This window comes from Amblyomma americanum, unplaced genomic scaffold (assembly GCF_052857255.1).
Source record: "Amblyomma americanum isolate KBUSLIRL-KWMA unplaced genomic scaffold, ASM5285725v1 scaffold_29, whole genome shotgun sequence".
Taxonomy (NCBI): Eukaryota; Metazoa; Arthropoda; class Arachnida; order Ixodida; family Ixodidae; genus Amblyomma; species Amblyomma americanum.
Window position 1 is genome coordinate 775,321 of NW_027526501.1, and position 19,452 is coordinate 794,772.

A 19,452-nucleotide genomic window follows, 5' to 3' on the forward strand; every position below is an offset into this window, starting at 1 on the left:
GTGGGCTGGCCCGTGCCGGGCCTTTGTGGGCTCGCCCGTGTCGGGCCTCCGTGGGCTAGCCCGTACTGGGCACCCGTGGGCAAGCCCGTACTGGGCCCCTGTGGTTTAGCCGTTCTGGTCCCAGTGGGCTTCTTAGGTGATACCTTGCGGGAAGTCAACAAAGGTAACCCATATAAAACCAATAGCTGTATGCCTTTGGGCCCACCGACCCAATTAGACTTAAGGCCCACCTTGCCAACCCAGAGAGGCTTTCTTCACTTCATCAGTATTTTTTGTGTACATGTTACTACTGAAAAACAATGCAAGTAAGAACGCTTCTTATTTATTTATTTGTTTTTGCAAGACATTTTGGGCATTCTTGCATACAAAGCCCCAATTACTGGGGTGAAGGGTACGCCCCTTCATCCGAACTTTTCGACCACCATCCCAATCTCTCGCCCCCAACACGAACGCAGCCACTCTGTTGTTGCCTTCCATGGTGGCTGTTGGGATTCTGCGCTGCATAGTAGATGTAAAAGTGAACAAATAAACACACACATCAAATTGATATTCAGTATGGTGGATAAAAATCACTTTCCAAAGTATTATAGTCAGATCTTTCAGGAAATGCTTCAAAGCCGTATGCAATGCTACAATGTGCAATGCTTGAAATATCAGCAAATTTCGTTTGCTGTTAATATCCGTAACCATAATAAACATAAATATCCATAATAAGAATAACCGAAAGGTGCATGAGCCATTAAAGGAATATAGACACCTAAATTTATTGCGTGCTTTCTTCTGTCCAATGATGCGTTAGATAATAAAATACATGGATTACCAGGTAATACTTGCCTACAACCCCGCTAAATAATTTATAATCGAATTTCTTCTCTCATGCTGTTTTGGTTTCATCGACCGAACGCCGACTGTCGTCAAGTTGATGTTTTGGTCACATGATGCAACTAGAAAAACTAATACAATCACTGATATGTAGCTTTAATTGACTACGACATTTAATCCAGCCTCTTCCAAGACCTGGAATGACAAAAATGACCTGTCGGCAATAATATAACCGATTTTTTATGCCTCATGTGAATTAAACACCATATACATGTCACAGTCATCGTTCGACTGATGAAACCGAAACAGCGTCAAGAAGAAATTAAATTGCAGAAAAACTGCGCATTGCGCTAGTTGGTGTTGATCCATACAAAAGCGCAAACACACACGGGCAATGTAAGAGACGAGACACACAAAGCAGCGCTGAACTTACTACAGATTTTTTAAGAGGAAGAAGCACGTCATATATACACACACGAAAAAACAGCGCACATGTGCGATGTCAACAAGACTCCTAGTGCTAGTAAAAGGCAAAAACCGCTTTAAAAGCATGTGTGTATCTGCAGAACCGCTACCCACTATGTAGCATATTGACTTCTCGAAGCGATAATGTAACAGATGATGTACTCACGCACCCATTACTTTTTCTGATAATATGAAACGCCTCAGCTACTTCTCTAGTGCGCTGGTCAGAATGAGCGAACAAGACATCAGTATCGTAAAAAAAATGGCGTACGTTTGCACGTGAAACAATGCTTAGCTAGGTTAGTTTCTTTCCTAAAGAATTAGCGTGCTCCATGAGCTGCACGTTAACGTAGCGGCCAATTCGACCTATGTAGGTAAGGCCACAGGACTGAGGGATTTGATATGCTACGCCAGTCTTCTCTTCTACGCCATCTATTTTCATGATTTATGTTGCAAGCATTTCTTCTGCGGCCTTCATGCTTTCTTTGAACTGCCGCCCCCACTCTCTAGCTTGTTATGTGCAGGGAACAGAACCTTTGCCCCATGCTTGCTTCCCACTCTTTTTAATCCGGTGCGATAGCGTGTGGACATAAGGCATAACCCACTACCTTTCTTCTCCCTTCTTCCGAACTCTTTTCCAGCCCTGAGGTACTTGCAGACGATTTCAGCTCATGGAGGACTGTCTGCACTTGAAACGAGAACTGAGTCCCAGAAACCAGCTTACCTACATCTGTCTATTTGGGCTAAGAGACAGGACATCATTTTATGATAAGATTTATTTACTGCCATGCCTAAGCATCCCGTAACGATGCCACTTTTTGCAAGCTTTGAATGAAAGGACCTGTAACTCTAAAGGGACTTTTCACTTCTAGGGGAATACTGCCAACAGACATGGTTTGGTTCGAAAGAAAATTTTAATTAAGGAACTGCAGGACTCTTTCTTGAAGGACTTCATGTGTGAACCTCAGCTCCAACCAATTACATGCAAAACTATGAACATTTGACACAAATTCGGGATTCACGGACCTAGCCAGCACCAGGTAATCCTCCACATAACAGAAAATGCATATGCAATAACCGGCTAGATCAGTCTCAACTTTCATATCAACCCTGCTTAGATAAATGTTACTGAGAATGGGAGCTACCTTGGCACCTATGCACACACCCGATTTTTGCATATAAAGACGACCATCCCACTCAACAAACGTGTTACTCAGGTAGTAAGATAAGAGTTAAAGAAAGAATCCCATTGTGATTCCACACTCATTTTGGAACACGCATTCATCGCTCTCATCCGTAATACAATGCTGAACATACTGGATTAGTTCAAAGTGTGGAAGAGAATAAAACAAATCAACCACATCTACACTAAAACCATCACATAGTGCCCGCCTCTGATTTCAGAGGAAATCCGCTACTGCCTCAGAATTACAGTGGACGCCCAATAAACGAAACTCGGTTAAATGAAACTTACGGATAAACAAAATTAAGCAGGGTTACTTGGTTGGTTTCGTATATCTGCAGCAGTAAAATTCTTCGGATAATTGGAACACCACTAACGTGTTACCCTCGGCTAAACGGCACAAAAGATAAAAATTTGGAATCCTCCCGAGCGTATTTGTGCTCGCATATGTCAACCATGAACAAATTCTTCGCAGCCAACGCTATAGCCGGGACAAGCCAATCCAGTAAGTCGCTTGATAATCTTGTTTTTGTTGTCGTTCTGCGTTAGGCCTACGTGCGACCGGTGTTGTCGGTGCGTCGATGTGATGGAAAGCGTTAAGAAGCGGCCGCACAAAGCGCTCTTGCTTGAAAAGAAGTTACAAATTCTGCAGGAGCTTGAGCGAAGTTCCCTTTCAAGAACAGAAGTTGCGAAGAAGTTCGACATCCCGAAGTCGACGCTTTCGCAGATCATGAAAAACAAAGACGTCATTCAAGGAGCTGTCAAGTCTGGGACCTTCGCTTCCAACCAGATGCGTATGAGGACGACACCGTATGAAGAACTTGAAAAGGTTCTTTTTCTGTGGTTTAAGCGTGCGCGGAGTGCCAGTTTTCCCATAAGTGGACCAATTTTGGAGCAAAAGGCGCGAGAGATAGCCCTGCAAATGGGGTTGAGAATTCCTGCGTCAGCGACGGATGGCTTAGCAGATTTAAAAAGCGCCATGGTCTAGTCTTCAAAACCATCTCAGGAGAAAGTAATGCAGTGAATAGAGAAGTCTGCGCTGACTGGCAACGCGGACGGCTGCAGGAGATTTTAAACAGCTATGAGCCACGAGACGTATTCAACGTCGACGAGATGGGCCTCTTCTACAAGGAGCTTCCATCGAAGACTCTCGCCTACAGAGGCGAAGCCTGTACAGGTGGGAAGCGCAGCAAAGAGCGCATTACCGTGCTGGTGGGCGCTAATATGGCAGGCGATGAAAAGTTAAAGCTGCTGGTGGTAGGAAAATCGAGACACCCACATTGCTTCAAGGGCATTTGAAATCTACCTATGGCCTACACTGCAAATGGGAGAGCGTGGATGACAACAGCAATTTTCGAAAATTGGCTGCGGGAGGAGGACGCAAGGTTTACGAGACAGGGCAGGAAAGTTGTCTTCATCGTAGATAATTGCCCTGCCCATGGCCAGGTGGGAGGGCTGAAGTCCATCAGCCTTGAATTCCTCCCTGCCAATGCAACTGCTGTCATCCAACCAATGGACCAAGGAGTCATCCAGAACGTCAAGGTTCACTACCGCCGCCAACTGCTTCACCGCATGCTGCTTTGTGCTGACAGTGGAAAGGATTATGTCATTGACTTGCTGTCTGCTATCCACATATTGGCCCGTGCCTGGGAACAAGTTCAGGCAACAACAGTGCAGAAGTGCTTCCACCATGCAGGCTTCGAAGCACACGATCCAATAGCCCATGAAGAGGCAGGTACTGCTGATGAAGAAGCAGACACTATACTTAATCAAATAGTGCCCTCTGCCCCTTTCTCACGACAAGACTATGAGGACATAGATGCAAATGTATGCACCTGTCGCGAGGAAAGCATTGAAGAAATTATTGCAGAAGTGCAAGCCGAGGACCACTCTTCCTCCAGTGATGAGTGCGAGGACCCTGTGCCCAGTGCGGTGCCAGACAGCGCAGCTAGGAATGCAGTTGCACTTTTGCTACAGTACTTTGAACGTGAAGGGAGCGCAGAATTTTCGCAAAGCCTTTCAAATATGCGCAGTTACTTTGTTAAAAAGCAACTGAAGAATGTAAAACAGACCACAACTGATTCCTTTTTTTCTTCACGCCCAGGTCAGTAAGGGCTGGTGCAGTGTAAATAAATATTTCTACATGAAATATGTGTGCTTTGCTTAAATGAAACTTCTGATAAATGGAACACTTTGAATCCCCTTCAAGTTCCGTTTAAGAGGAGTCCACTGTAGATACGAGAAACGGATCCTTTACGCGAAGTGACGACAAATGTTTGCGAAGATAGATAGACACAAACAACTGCCAAGAATTGTGCTCAGATACGCTTGCCCGGAAACGAACTTTAAGCTTGTGCATCTTAGCACTAAAGAAAATTTCTAGCACCGATACTGATGTCTTGTTCGCTCATTCTGACCAGCCCACTAGAGAAGTAGCTGAGGCGTTTCATATTATCAGAAAAAGTAATGGGTGCGTGAGTACATCATATGTTATATTATCGCTTCGAGAAGTCAATATGCTACATAGTGGGTAGCGGTTCTGCAGATACACACATGCTTTTAAAGCGGTTTTTGCCTTTTACTAGCACTAGGAGTCTTGTTGACATCGCACATGTGCGCTGTTTTTCCGTGTGTATATATATATATGACGTGCTTCTTCCTAATAAAAAAAATCAGTTGTAAGATCAGTGCTGATTTGTGTGTCTCGTCTCTTGGTCTGTGTGTGTTGGCACTTTTGAACCACCACTTTGCAATTAAATAATAAATTATTTAGTGGTCGTACATGTATAGAATGTCAAACGCATGGTTTGAAAGAAAAAAACGCACAAGCAAAAATTAGGTACCTATAGTCCTTTATATTTGGATGGCTACTCAGTAATTGATAACGGATGTGCTGAAAACCACACCAGGCAGATTGAAAGTAGCTTTTTCCTGCAATTAGATGGTGTGTTCACAAAGTGTCTATAACCTTCAGAAGATTCACATGTACTCACCAAAAATTACGCTGTACAGCCGTAGGTTCTTAAATGCTTCTTTTTCGCCCCGCCTCTTCAATGTGTACATAAGGGCCACAGGAGTCTTCACTAGTCTTCATAATAAGTTTTGTAGCCTCATCAGCTGGCTCACTCCCAATGAGTGCTAGCTTTTTGATCTGAAATAGATTATACAGATTATACAAAGTGAACTATGCCATGAAAACCATACATTGAACCATTCATAAGACTCCCTCTTCGAGGAACCATGTGCAAGTCAACAAAAAATCAGAAGGATGTAGAACAGAATAATACAGAGGACTCAGAGACCTATGATCACAGTGGTGTGACTCAGCTTAATGATAAAAGAATTCTCTGTTGTCTTCTAAATGCCCATCTTTGCATCATCATATTAACTTCCTTTTATGCACGACTCAATGGCATACACTTCCCAAACAATAAGACAAGGGGGAAAAAGTGAAGCCATTACTTTAAGGCCACCTTGAACCATGGCAAAATTGTAGTCTGGAGCTAAATGAGTGATGTAAGAACATAACCGTCAGCTGCCACTATGAACAGCAAGGCTAACGCTTGTGCTAATTTCTTGTAGTAGGCTAGATATTATATACAGCAAATTCTCTTTCAAATACACTGGTACAAAATGAAGCTTTCAGGTCTACAAATCCAAATGCAACATGAGGCAATTTCGAGGTCCCAACCTAATCTGAAGTGGACTCACCATATGTAGAGGGCTCAAATTAACCTACAGCTGAACAAAACACTATGCATCAAAATTATATTGAAAGGAATCAATACGTTGCCAGTAGTTCATAGGCACAATTGAAAGAAATGCCATATACCCAGTCGAAAAAAAACACCCGCCCGTTTCTGGTGTTTACACCAAACTGGCTTTTTTAGACACGGGTTCTGGTGTGACCGTGTCTGGTGTTCCGACCAGACCAGGATTTTCAGACACGGGTCCTGATGTGGCGTAGTGTGGTGTGCTTTAGTGTGTTCTGGTCTGGTTTTCTGTGCTGTGACCCGGTTGTCTAATACCGGCTCTGGTGTGGTTTCGTTTGGTGTTTCCTGGTGTGGTCGATGTACCATCCGATTTGGTGTGGTTGGTATACCGTAGAATGTCTTGATTGAGATGCTGTGAGTTTGGACATACTATCGTGAGAAAAATTAAGAGATCCCAGCGAATGCATGCCAAATGGTGTAAAACAGCAAGCACTCCTGATGTCGAGTCAGGTGCACTAACATCCATCAATCTCGCTGCGCCGGCCTTGATGGCACGAGCATTTCATCAGATGGCACCTGCACGCAGTTAGGCATAGTATGGCACACACTCGCAGCGTCATAATTTTCCACATGATTGTACACTGGAGCATGCACATAACCACATCATTTCTGTTCTTGCCGAAGAGCAAGCACGTATCGTAAAGAAAGAAAAAATGCTCACATTTGCACAAAAGCGTCCTTAGCTTCATTGGTAGACAAAATTGGCAAGATAGTCAAGATGGAGGCCCCAAGCATCATAGCGTGCGTCTTTTCTGGCAAAGTCGAATAGGTTGAATTTCCCTGATAGCAGCTTGACTCCAGCTGTGTAGCCACAATGCCTGAAGAACAACAAAACAAAATCACGAATTTGTGTGAAATACACAATAATAATCACGGTGCAAAGACAACCAGCAAATACTGCTATTAAATTTAGCTCAGTGGTGCAATTATACAGTACACATTCAATACGACTCGCAATGCCTCTACAGTAAATCAACTGACTTCTGCTTTATAGTAAATCAATGCTACTCACATAAAGCAGCCCCCTTGCATTAATTTGCTTGAAATCAGTATCTGGATGAGCAAGTATTTCACACTTTCATTCACACAGTACAACGATGAACATGGACAAGAGGGAAGACACCGAAAAACACTTTGAGGTCCCTCCTCCCTTGCCCCTGTTCATCATCATGCTGTGTGAATGAAAGTGTGAATTATTGCGTTGTGTTTTTCTTTTGTATTCATAGCTAACTGCATATATTTACAATACAGTTGGGTACGCCTGCATCATAATCTGAATTCGTCACATTTTGGCATTGCAGCTGATATTGAGCACGACAGTCCTTCCAACACAGTCAGGCTTTCTGAGACAATCAACAGCACTCTAGCATCTTCGGTAATTTGATTCATTACCAGGCTCAGAGATACTAATACTTGGTAGCCTAGAGAAATAAATTGATATGGAAATTCTACTGCTGCAGAAAACAAAAATAAAAGAAATTAAGTGATTACAGCAATGATTACAAGATGCCCATAAAGATGGGCACAAAAAGGAGACAAGATGTAGTTCGACTAAAAAAAATATCTGATGCGAGTATATTTCAGGGTGACAAAATCCATGTATTGAGACTTTATGCGCACAGGGTGCAGAACTGTAAAGCACTGCATGGCTGGCTGCATCTATTTAGAAGACCATTCCTCTTAATTTCTTCCAAAAAAGTGGCAGCAAATCATAAAAAGCCGACTGCGCAAATTTATTTTCAGCTGAATGCCACATACAAAATGACAAGGGTGGAATGTTAATGATTCGAAAGGAAATCTTAAACAAGATGCGATGAACTCTGGCACTGGTAAAACCCCAACAGAAGCGCAAAAAAAAGCTGCCAGATTATTTTTCCTGCTGAATGTATTAAAACCAAAGCTGCCTGAGCGCACGAGTTTTGTTTAGGTATAGCTTGCTATGCACATCCTGAGCCTCTGGTGCAGTTGAATGCAGAGTACCTGCAGACACTTGCACACATACAAAACCCACACTAGATTCTGCGTACTGTGCATTGCCCACTATAGTGCCTAGCACGCCCTGTCTTCCAGTGAGATGCACTTCTTTTGGTGCATCCAAGCATTAAGGCTCCAGTTATAAAAAATGTCTGAGTTGATTATGAGTTAAGTGAATAAGCTTAAGAAGTTGACTGGTTCTAAGCAGGCAGATCACTTGCAAGATCCGCTTCTCACAGCAAGGCAGAAAACAATAATGGCTTCAGGACACTGTAGTGCATGGCTCCAAATTAGTTTAGACCAAGTGGGGTTCGTTAAGCTTCGCTGACATTGTATGGCAGACCGGCACCTTTTCCAAAGTAGCAATGTTTACTGCCACACATATACGTAACTCACTAGTCGCATGATTCCTCCGAACATGTATGCAACAAAATATTGCAACCGCTTCGAGCAATCTCTACAGGCCCCGCTGGGCCGTCCCTGCTAGGTGTGAAAAAAAGTGGCTAAGATATGCTTTGTCATATTCAATGCTACAAACTATTTTTACAAAGCATGCAGCAAAGCTAGCAAAAGAGTGCTCAAGCACACCTATGCTCGAGTAAAAAGTAGCCAAAATCTTTTTACATGTAAAATGAAGTAGCTGAAGTTAGAACATGACTTGTAAAACTGTATGCATAACAGCTAGACAAGAGAGCAGAGAAGGTAAGGGCAAACAGGGGTTCATTATGGGCTATATGATGGACTCTAACAGTCACTTCCATCATGTCATCTGACAGTTAAACAATAGGCCAGCTAGCATTCAATTCAAGCTTATTTTCATGCAAAATGCTTTCAGTGATGGCTACAAGTTATAACATACAAACTTTCGTTGTTAAGTAGAGGCAACCAGAGGATTCATGATGGCAAATGTGGCGGCACCCACGTATGCCTATACTGAATCAGCATCACTTAGGCCTCAGTAGCTAAAATCCAAGCTTCAGGGCAAATGACTGCTAAGTACCGTTCATCTTCTGTTTCCATGGCATGAGAAGTACATATTCACTAAAAGTTGTTCATTATGAGTAATTTCACTGATTATGCACTGCCGCACTGAACATAGAGCCTAGGCTTTTAAGCTGCTTTTATCCTCACACGAGCTAACTGAACCCATCAATTAACCTCCTGTAAATAAACTTTCACATGAAGACATCTACAATTATTTGATCACGTCTTGCATGTCTGGCATTATCCTTTGTTTGGCGCTTTCATATTATAAACCACTAACAAACCTGAGTCGTAATTCTCACATACACTGATGGAGTGAGTATATGCCCCTGAGATAAATCCAGCTACAGCTAGCAATTACCTCTCAGTGCATCCATTTTTCACACTACAGCGCACAAAAATACACGAACGAAGAGGATAGACACCACGGACACCGGACATAATTTTTGTGCGCTGGAATGAAGTCTCATAATTCTTCCCAGAACCGACTATCCCAGCCCTCTATTCTGAGCCTTGTGGAGAACCTTTTCCTTGCCTTCCGCTGTCACCTCCTGAGCACTTGCCACTGGAACTGCATAGTACAACTGCTTCTGTTGACCAGATGGGAATGGCAGTTCTCTTGTGAAATACTGCATCCATTGGGATTCCCTTCACGGTGTCATACATTGCCTTCTCTACCTTGAATTCAGATGCACCTAAAGGAAAAAGAACACGCATATAAAAATTCTTAGCCATATTTGCAGCCAGGAATATGATAATAATTGTATTTGTATGCTTCACAGCAACAACAGCAGTATGTTTAACGCCTGTTGAAACAAGAAAGTAGAAACCATTTCGTTTATTACCAACACAAGACTTGCACCTTGATGTTGATGGTGTCATGCAATAGTGGTGAGTTCTGATAGGAGTGTGAAGTACAAAAGGCAACTGCTTGCTTCGAATTTTAGAACATGCAACTTTAACTGCACAATTATTGAAAAGGAATTGACTTCATCCTTGAAAATCGCAGATTAGTATGTGTGGTAGCAAATACTGAAAATAAAAATAGTAGGAGCACTGCCAGTGTTTAAATCAACACGCAGTGACTGGTTTGGTTTATATGGGTTTAACGTCCCAAAGCGACTATGGCTATGAGAGACACCGTAATGAAGGGCTCCAGAAGTATCGACCACCTGGGGTTCTTTAGAGTGCTCTGACACCGCACAGTACACGGGCCTCAAGAATTTCGCCTTCATCGAAATTTGACCACTGCGGCCGGGATTGAATTCGCGTCTTTCGGGCCAGCAGCCGAGTGCCATAACCACTCAGCCACCGCGGCGGCTTCGCAGTGACTGCTAAGAGCAATTTTCTAATTGCAGTTCTTGCCCATGCCCTTGTCAAGCAAGGCACTAATGCCGGTTGACCTGCAGTAAATCTAATGTATCCTCAACATGCTGCCTAGTTAGCAAAGTTCTTGTTGTCAAAATTGAACGAAACATTACTTATTTTTTCAGCTAGAAGCGCATGAACTATTGAGTCCAAGGCAAACAACTTAGTGCCTTAGAATAGTGTTCAACGAGGGGCCCACACGCAGACACTTGACTTGCTACTGTTTCCTTATACAAAATAATACAGAAGTGCATGGCCTGTGCTGTTCATGGTAAGAAATACAAAATATAAATAGAAACAAAACTGAAGTGCAAAGAAAAATTAGAGACAAGTTCTGTCATTACACCTTATGTGACACTGGAGAGTACATATTCATAAAGAAGTAGTAAAATGGTCATTTTGAAATTTTGCACAATCATGAAATTGTCATGAGCACAGTCATTATGCCTTTTCTTCACACAAAAGGTTTCCAGCGGCTCCAGTGCACTTCAGTTTCTTTTTAGTACAGTGCCTTTAAAAGACAGAAATGGGTCAAGGGCCACAAAATGGTAATAACTGTGTATCACCATTTTCATATCTATGCTTCATTACTTTTTAACACAACCTCCAATATGACCCACATGATTTGCTGCAGGAGCAGGATTCCAGTGTGCACCACTCACATTCAATGAAGGACCTGGCTTCCTTTTCCAAGTGTTATACTAATTTTCACAATGAAGGTGCCGTTGAGCGAGTTTGACAGCAAGCAAAAACATGATTTGAATCTAATAGCATAAGGAAATTTTAAAGTGGTCCGTAACATTATGCTTGTAACAAGACCACTTCAGGTGTAAATACTCATCAAAGTTGCCATCAGATCTCAGCTTTGGTGTGCTCATAAAGGGAAGGTGGGGTGCTTAGTTATAATGACCAATTGTCACGGCTGGTACATTGTGCTACCTACTTCAATGATGAAGGATGTGACAAACTATCCTCCAAAATCTGACATCTGGCATAAAGGCTGAAAAGCAAAAGAAAATGAAGGACCACTAAGACCTGAAATTATTTCCTACTTGAACAGTTATGCACATCATAAAGAAAGCTGACAAACGGCACGAAGTTATACTGGTATTTTGGTCTCAGATGCTCGCTCATTTGAGCCTCAGTATTCTAACTAAAGCAATAAAAAAGACATGACTGTTGAAGGCATCATAAGCTCCTGTAAAGCTCATCAGCAGTGAGAAAAACAAATTCTAACCTTCATAATAATATAAAAGCCAACCAATGAGGCCACTCTGTCAGTCACCAACTAAGAGACAATGTACAAGCTATACACTGTAAATGCACAAACTCTACATGAGAGCAAAGCATGCCCTGCACTTGTGAAACAAATTTGTGTCAATGTAAGATTCTTGGCAACAGTAGGCATCACCATTAATCATCATCATCATCATCATCATCATCAGCCTTACTACACCCACTGCAGGGCAAAGGCCTCTCCCATGTCTCTCCAATTAACCCTATCCTTTGCCAGCTGCATCCACCCTTTGCCTGCAAACTTCTTAATCTCCTCCGCCCATCTAACCTTCTGCCGCCCCCTGCTACGCTTACTTTCTCTTGGAACCCACTCCGTTACCCTTAAAGACCAGCGGTTATCTTGCCTTCGCATTACATGCCCTGCCCAAGCCCATTTCTTTCTCTTGATTTCGACTAGGATGTCATTAACCCGTGTTTGTTCCCTCACCCACTCTGCCCGCTTCCGATCTCTTAACGTTACACCTATCATTTTTCTTTCCATGGCTCGCTGCGTTGTCCTTAACTTAAGCTGAACTCTTTTCGTTAGCCTCCACGTTTCTGCTCCGGACAGGCCGCTATTGGAATCTGAACCTGGCAACGTTTAACGCTAGAACTTTAGCTAGTGAGGCTAACCTAGCAGTGCTGTTCGAGGAACTAGCGGGAATCAAATGGGATGTGATAGGGCTTAGCGAAGTTAGGAGGACAGGAGAGGCGTATACAGTACTAAAGGACGGACACATACTGTGCTATCGCGGGTTAGAGGATAGACGAGAACTAGGTGTGGGTTTCCTCATTAATAAGGATATAGCCGGCAACGTAGAGGAGTTCTTCAGTATTAACGAGAGGGTAGCAGCTATAGTAATTAGGCTGAATAGGAGGTACAAGCTGAAAGTGGTGCAGGCCTACGCACCCACATTCAGCCATGATGACCAGAGCGTTGAAAGCTTCTATGAGGACGTAGAATCAGCAATGAATAGAGTAAAATCGCAGTACACTGTACTGATGGGCGACTTCAATGCGAAGGTGGGCAAGAAGCAGGCTGACGACCACGCGGTAGGGGACTATGGGATAGGCTCTAGAAATAGCAGGGGAGAGTTGTTAGTCGAATTCGCGGATAGAAATAATTTACGGATCATGAATACCTTCTTCCGCAAACGAGAAAACAGGAAGTGGACGTGGAAGAGCCCCAATGGTGAGATTAAAAATGAAATCGACTTCATACTATGCGCTAAACCTGGCATCATTCAGGATGTGGCCGTCCTCGGAAGGGTGCGTTGCAGCGACCATAGAATGGTAAGGTCTAGAATTAGCTTAGACTTGAAGAGGGAACGGAAGAAGCTAGCGAAGAAGAAGACCATTAACGAGTTAGCCGTAAGAGGGAAAGCACAGGAGTTTAGGATAGCGCTGCAAAACAGATACTCGGCTTTAACTGAGGAAGATGATCTTGATGTTCATTCAATGCACGATAACCTGACATCAATAATTACGGAGTGTGCAGTAGAAGTAGGCGGTAGGACAGTTCGAAAAGATACCGGGAAGCTATCTCAGGTGACGAAAGATCTGATTAAGAAGCGCAAAAACATGAAGGCATCTAACACTACGGATAGAATAGAACTAACGGAGCTATCAAAGTTAATAAATAAGCGCAAGGTAGCCGACATAAGGAAGTTTAATATGGAGAGAATCACCATTAATGGCATGTGCTAAAAAGGAAGAGGGCACCTTATGATGTTGTACAATTTAGAATTCAGCCTTTCAGTAAACTATATTTTGTCTAGTACCATGCGCACCGTCAGAGGAGAAGGCAAAAATGAAAGGAAAGCGGCCAGCTGTCATGAGGCCTGCCACAAAAAAACACTGAACTGAAGCGGTGCACAAACAAAAAAGAAGGAATGCACTATGCGATTACAGAACACAAAATAACACAGGAAAACAGGGCCCAACCAATGAATTAAAAGAGAACAACAAAAAGAAGGTAAGCAGTACTGAACACTGCTGCCTCTGCAAATTGAGAGCAGTGAAATAGAAAACACCTAAAAAATAAGTTTCAAGGACTATAAAAATGCAACTTTGGTCACATATTTTTTTAAACGCTGCATTATACATTACAATACACGAATCCCCAAATGGTATTTGCCTATCATTAAATAATTTATAATTCCAATTCCTTCTCTGATGTTGTTTAGGCTCTATCAGCCAAATGATGGCTGTGATGCCTAGTTGGCCTTGAGGTCTGCTGAGGCATGGAAAAGGCTACAATATAAATGTTGATATGAAGTTCTAATTCACTACAACACCTAAAACAGCCTGTTTCAAAAGCTGGAATGACAACAAATGCCATAGCAGCAGTTATATTACCAGTTTTCTTGCTTTTGCCATGACCTGAAAACCAACTACACGTCGCAGCCATCGTTCGGTTGATAATACTGAAACAACAAAGAGAAAGACAATTATAAATTATTTACCAGTCATAGAGCAAATATCACGGGGTGGTCCATGTACAGGTGCGGACAGAAGTAAACAGAGCGTGCCACACAAGAACTGCGTGTCAGCGCCGCCTAGCCAAACCAGACGAGAGCTGGAAATCGCCAAGCGCATGTGCAGGCCCGCTTCCGGCGCGACCCTCTCAATGCTCCGCTTGCCTCGCATTCGTCCGGCGTCTGTGTCGTGCTGATGATGATCATGATTGGATGGTCGTGCTCTGTGTAGCTAGCGAACATTTCGGAAAACAAAGACCGCTGTCTTGATAAGGCCAATTGCGCGGCGACAGCTCTACCATTATCCGCTTTGTTTGAGACAGCTGGAGGCATGTTTGCGCCGCAAACAACCCGCATGTTTCGAACTTTTGCTGCCACTGGGACTCTGCTGCGTCTCACTCGCAACCAAACGCGCTCGAAACACTCGGCATACTGCCGCAGTTTTGTGTTAATTTTCTACAGTTATCACTGATGATTCGCCTTGTTCCTACCAGGCGCTGACGCAGCGCTAGTGTATGCACCCTGCCTGTCTCCGCCGAAACAAACTGCCCCTATAATGGATCCTGCTCTTATCACCACTGAGACAGTGCGCTGCGTATCGCGCTGTCATGTGCGAAGCAGAGCTCATGGTAATCACTTTGCATGCACCTTTGGATCTTAGGATGACTACAAGCACCCGCTGTCTCACCCACATGAATGCCGCGGCAGCAGTGCGTCACTGTTGCGTGCCCCGCGTGCGAAATTCGGCATGTAAGTATCCGTGATCGCCCACTAATCAGAGTATGAGCCACGACAGAACCCAGCAAGTGATCCAAACTCTTCTGTACGAGCTGTATTACTTCACAGCTACCGTTCACATATAGACATTGGTCTGTTTGAGAATATAGGTGTGAAAACCCAACAGCTGCATCCAGCACATTTGGAAGCAGTCACTATCCTTGAGACACTGGATCGCGCTGCAAAAAGCGCCAAGAGCGGCGGTTTCATTTCCTTTTAAGCTGACCTCCTAGGCGAGGTTCCAATGCAGGAGCACTGTGGTGCAGTACAGACACACAGGGCGCATGCTTTGCCGCTCCGTCGGTTCCTCGTAGGAGCAAGCCGAAAATGAACGGTAACTGTATAAAAGATCCCGAAACTGCGGTGGTGGATCGAGTGCTTTTGAGTTTATTTGGTCTATAGCGAGATGGAAATGAATCCCAGAAGCAACTAAAGTTCGAAAGACGCGCGCTATTTGCAATGGAAACGCGCCACAGCTGTCACAGATGAAACGAAATAATGATAGCGTCGCCCCCGCGGGATTTTTGGCTTCAAGGCAGCGGTCTGTGCGCTCCGAAATGCCCGCTCGCTACTAAGGGCGCAACCATCTGATCATAACCATCATCAGCGTGACCCTGACTATGGCCGAATGAGAGGCGAGCGGAGCAATGAGAGTTGCGCTGGTAGGGGGCATGCATATGCGTGTCGCGATTTTGAGCTTACGTGTGGTTTTGCTAGGCGGCGCTGAAAAGCAGTTCTTTCTTGTGCGGCGCGCTTCGTTTACTTCTGTCCGCGCCTGCACATTAATGTCTAAGGCACTTGAAAAAAGACGCAAGCAAACATCTGGTGTCCATAGTATATGCAGTTTCTTTCAAGCTTTGTTGAACTATGATATCAGGTAGCATGCCGAAAGGCTGAATCAAACAGGTCACTACAAGCTCCTAATTTCCTGTAAGTGTAACAGAGCAAGTATATTCACTGAACTTGCACAGTGTCATCACCAAGCAAGTGAAATGGCAAAAAAAAATCAGAACTGACCAAGATAATCACAGAGGTAACAATTTATGGTGAACATTCACCTTTTTTCATTTAGCACTTTTAGCTTTTTTGTGCACAGGCTATAATTCAACAGACCTTGAATTAGTTTGCAGTAGACGGTGCTTATTTTCCACTCAGATCTAGAGGCAGTAAAAATCTTGCAACTGCAGTGAAAAGTTCATTTAACAGTACCTCTTGCTGGACTAGTTGGTGTAACATTGTGTAACAAAAGTAAAAACAGCGCTAATGTTTACATAAACAACACAGAAAGGACAGAGAGGACGGGCGCTGTCCTGTCTGTTCTTTCTGTGTCGTTTGTGTAAAAATTAGCGCTTTTTTTACTTTCGTTATACAGTGAGAGGCCACAGAAGAGAAGCTGCCAAGCTTCAAGTCCAAATAATGTTTCTCATCTTTGAGGTGCATTCATAGCTGCACTATATAATACCATTCATATTCTTTTCATCAAGTGAAATAAAACGTATTTGCTGGACCAGTCTCTGAGGAGTGCCATGTGACACCGGCATTACTGCAGAAGCTTGACATGGTTATCCTTCTACTATGAGTGTCTATGAGGAGTGCCATGGGAGATGGATACTAGAGGAAAAAAGAATAAAAGCATTGTTCTCATGCTGTAATATCACCTTAGAATGCTGCCCTGTAGAGCATTACTTCATATTGGCATTTCTTAAAGCCTGGCTGCATTGAAGGGGGTCTCTAGTGACTCGAGAAAGAGTGGGGAGGGAACTAGAGGGAGAGAGAGAAAGCAGCTGAGCTGAGGCTATGCCACTGTGCTCGCTGTTGCTTTGTAGCCTTGGAGTTGAGCAGCCAGCTCTGCACTCAATCGTGGTATGAGGGTGCGGGTTTGCCTTTTTCTTCCACCCTGTGTGTTGTGCTGTCAACGTTTCATTTTTTGCGTCTTGGCTATAAGAAAACGTGTTAATGATTCTTGCTAAAAATCACCACGAAATTTTAGAAATGACAGGAGAAATGTTCCAACCACCACTAACAAGGAAAAGAAAATTGGTTGATTGCTTCGGATACATACGCTCCTTATAAGCATTCTAGTACAGGAAGTCTCAGATTCCTCCCTAGTTCTGTAAGGGTTCCGAGGCCAGCCGAGACACCCCTGTATATAAGCACTGCTTCTTTCTGAGCATGAAACTGGCACTATCTGATGATGACCTATTGAGAAGAGACACACACGTTATTTTGAATAGGGGAATGCCAATACATGCCATCAACGTTCTGGTCCAAAGCAGACATTGCAACACACTGATCTCAATGCAGAGGTGAAAAAAAACAGATCTGAGAAAACTCGACACATACTTGTGCTCTGCAATGTATGCTGAACAGGCACAGACAAGAACAGCCCCAAATCTCGACAGTGGAGACATCTTCTCCGATGAAGCTCTTTTCAGACCTCTTCATTACTGAAGAGAAGGCACTTCACCTGCATAACATAATTTCCAGCTGTGTATTTTGCACCCACAATGCCTGGCACTTCCTGATAATTATTTGTATTGCTGGCATTTCACACAACCACAAGAAAATGTTTAAACAGCCAAACTTCAAATACATAACGCCACTTGCCAACACTAGTTTTTATGATCAGCTCTGTACTACTTAGGTTATTCAAAAAAACTTAATTTGAAAGGGTTACAAAGCGCTCTTTTTCTATGGCTACTTCTTCGTCATCATTTAGCAATGACTTTTATTCACGGCCGCCAGCAACTAAAAGAACTTTACAGCTGCAGGCAACGGTACCAATGTTACAAAAGTGATCGAGCAGGCAGCTACCTGTTGTGGTATCGCAGTGACACGTCGCTTCAATTCACTCAGTCGCTTGCATGCCTTGACGCATTACACCCCTCCCACTCTGAGCTTGACAGCTGGTGTAATCGGCTCGTAGAGGTGTGTTCTAACCTTAAGACGCCACATCAGATTACTATAAAGACGCACATACGCGTAGCGAATAACAGAACGCTAAACAGACCGAGCGGCGCACGCTATCGGCAGTTCGCAACGGGCCGATACTGGCGTCAAAAACACGCGTGCAGGCAGTGCACGATCACGCCCCACGTCGAATAATGAACAGGAAGTCGGGCAACCACCTTAACGAAAGCCCAAAACATAATCACGCGCCTTGCTGGGCGGTATACAATTGCCACATTTACATTTAGGACTCCTACGCGCGCCTGCCATTCAGCAAACGCATCTATGCATACACCTCGGCGCTCGCGTCGCAACGCATACACTGTGAACACTGACGGACCAGCAGTTTGATGATTCGATGAGGAATGCACTTAGCTGCCGCGGAAACAACCAGTGACTCACGTGCAATGCCGAAGGGAAACGAACAGGACAGAGCTGACGAGCCTCGTCCCTTCCGCTCCTTCTCGCCTTTGCGCTCGCTCGTTTATTTTCGCGGTCACAAATTGCACGCACTCTTGCGCTACAATATGGGTCTCACCTGGAAACGAAGACTCTACGAATTCCAGTAACCGCTTTCTTCTCTTGCTTTGCGGCTGCTATGGTTGAAGTCGAACGTGTTGTGGAAACGAGGACTCGACGCATTCCAGTAACCGCTTTCTTCTCTTGCTTCGCGGTTGCTACGGTTGAAGCCGAACGTGTTGTCAATATGAAACGGCTCCATGCTTCTCGGCGTGGTCACTTTTCACAAAGTACGCGAACGGCTGCATTGCTGACACGCGGCGCAAGCTACTATAAGCAAAAAATCCAAACGGAAGTTTGAAGGAACGATTTTGAAATCAGACACAAACAGCACACGAACAGCAGCAGCACGGAGCACGGCACGGCGCGGCGTAAGGCCTAGCCGGACATCACTCTGGAAATGCACCGAGGGAGAGGAGGGGAAGAGGGTGTGCTGCGTCCTGCCACGTGACCTGGCAGCAGCGCGCTGGATTTGAACGGCGTTGGGAAGCACGCTAGGCGCTCGCGCGTGGCTATTAGCGAGGCGTCATGGTAAATATATACTGCAAACTGTTACAAAATTGCAGCTAGACTGAGGCGCTCCGCGCCTCCGTGCATCATTGCCGTGCAGTTTTCATGTCAAAAGCAAGCGACAATGTTTCAGCTCCTTGCAGAACAACTTTAAAAATTGTTTTCTTAGCTTTTCTCTTTTCTTTCTGGTCTTTTGCCGACCGGATTAATGAGCTTTCACTGCATATTTTTTAGCACAGCACTAAGTTTCTCGTAAACCACATTTCGCCTTATGCTACAAAGATATGATCTGCAGAACAAGTCTGCTTTACTCAACTTCAAAAAAAAGGTTAATCTCAAAGGTGCTATTGTAGATTTCAACAAAATGTGTATTACT

The 19,452-nt window shown here is 44.0% G+C and overlaps 1 protein-coding gene across 2 annotated transcripts; it reads right to left on the minus strand.

The window, feature by feature from the left end:
* Positions 1 to 5,469: 5,469 nt before the first annotated feature.
* LOC144112020 (uncharacterized) lies at positions 5,470 to 18,947 on the minus strand. 2 transcript variants are annotated; one of them, XM_077645097.1, is made up of 6 exons: positions 18,586 to 18,947; positions 17,442 to 17,565; positions 14,203 to 14,270; positions 9,737 to 9,896; positions 6,905 to 7,061; positions 5,470 to 5,621 (listed from the first exon to the last, which is right to left on the minus strand). In XM_077645097.1, the coding sequence occupies exons 2-5, from the start codon at positions 17,507 to 17,509 to the stop codon at positions 6,929 to 6,931; spliced, it is 429 nt and encodes a 142-aa protein (XP_077501223.1). In that variant the 5' UTR covers positions 17,510 to 17,565; positions 18,586 to 18,947; the 3' UTR covers positions 5,470 to 5,621; positions 6,905 to 6,928. The 2 variants fall into 2 exon arrangements, with proteins under 2 accessions (XP_077501223.1, XP_077501222.1); XM_077645096.1 differs by having other exon boundaries at positions 9,726 to 9,896.
* Between the last annotated feature and the right edge of the window lie 505 nt (positions 18,948 to 19,452).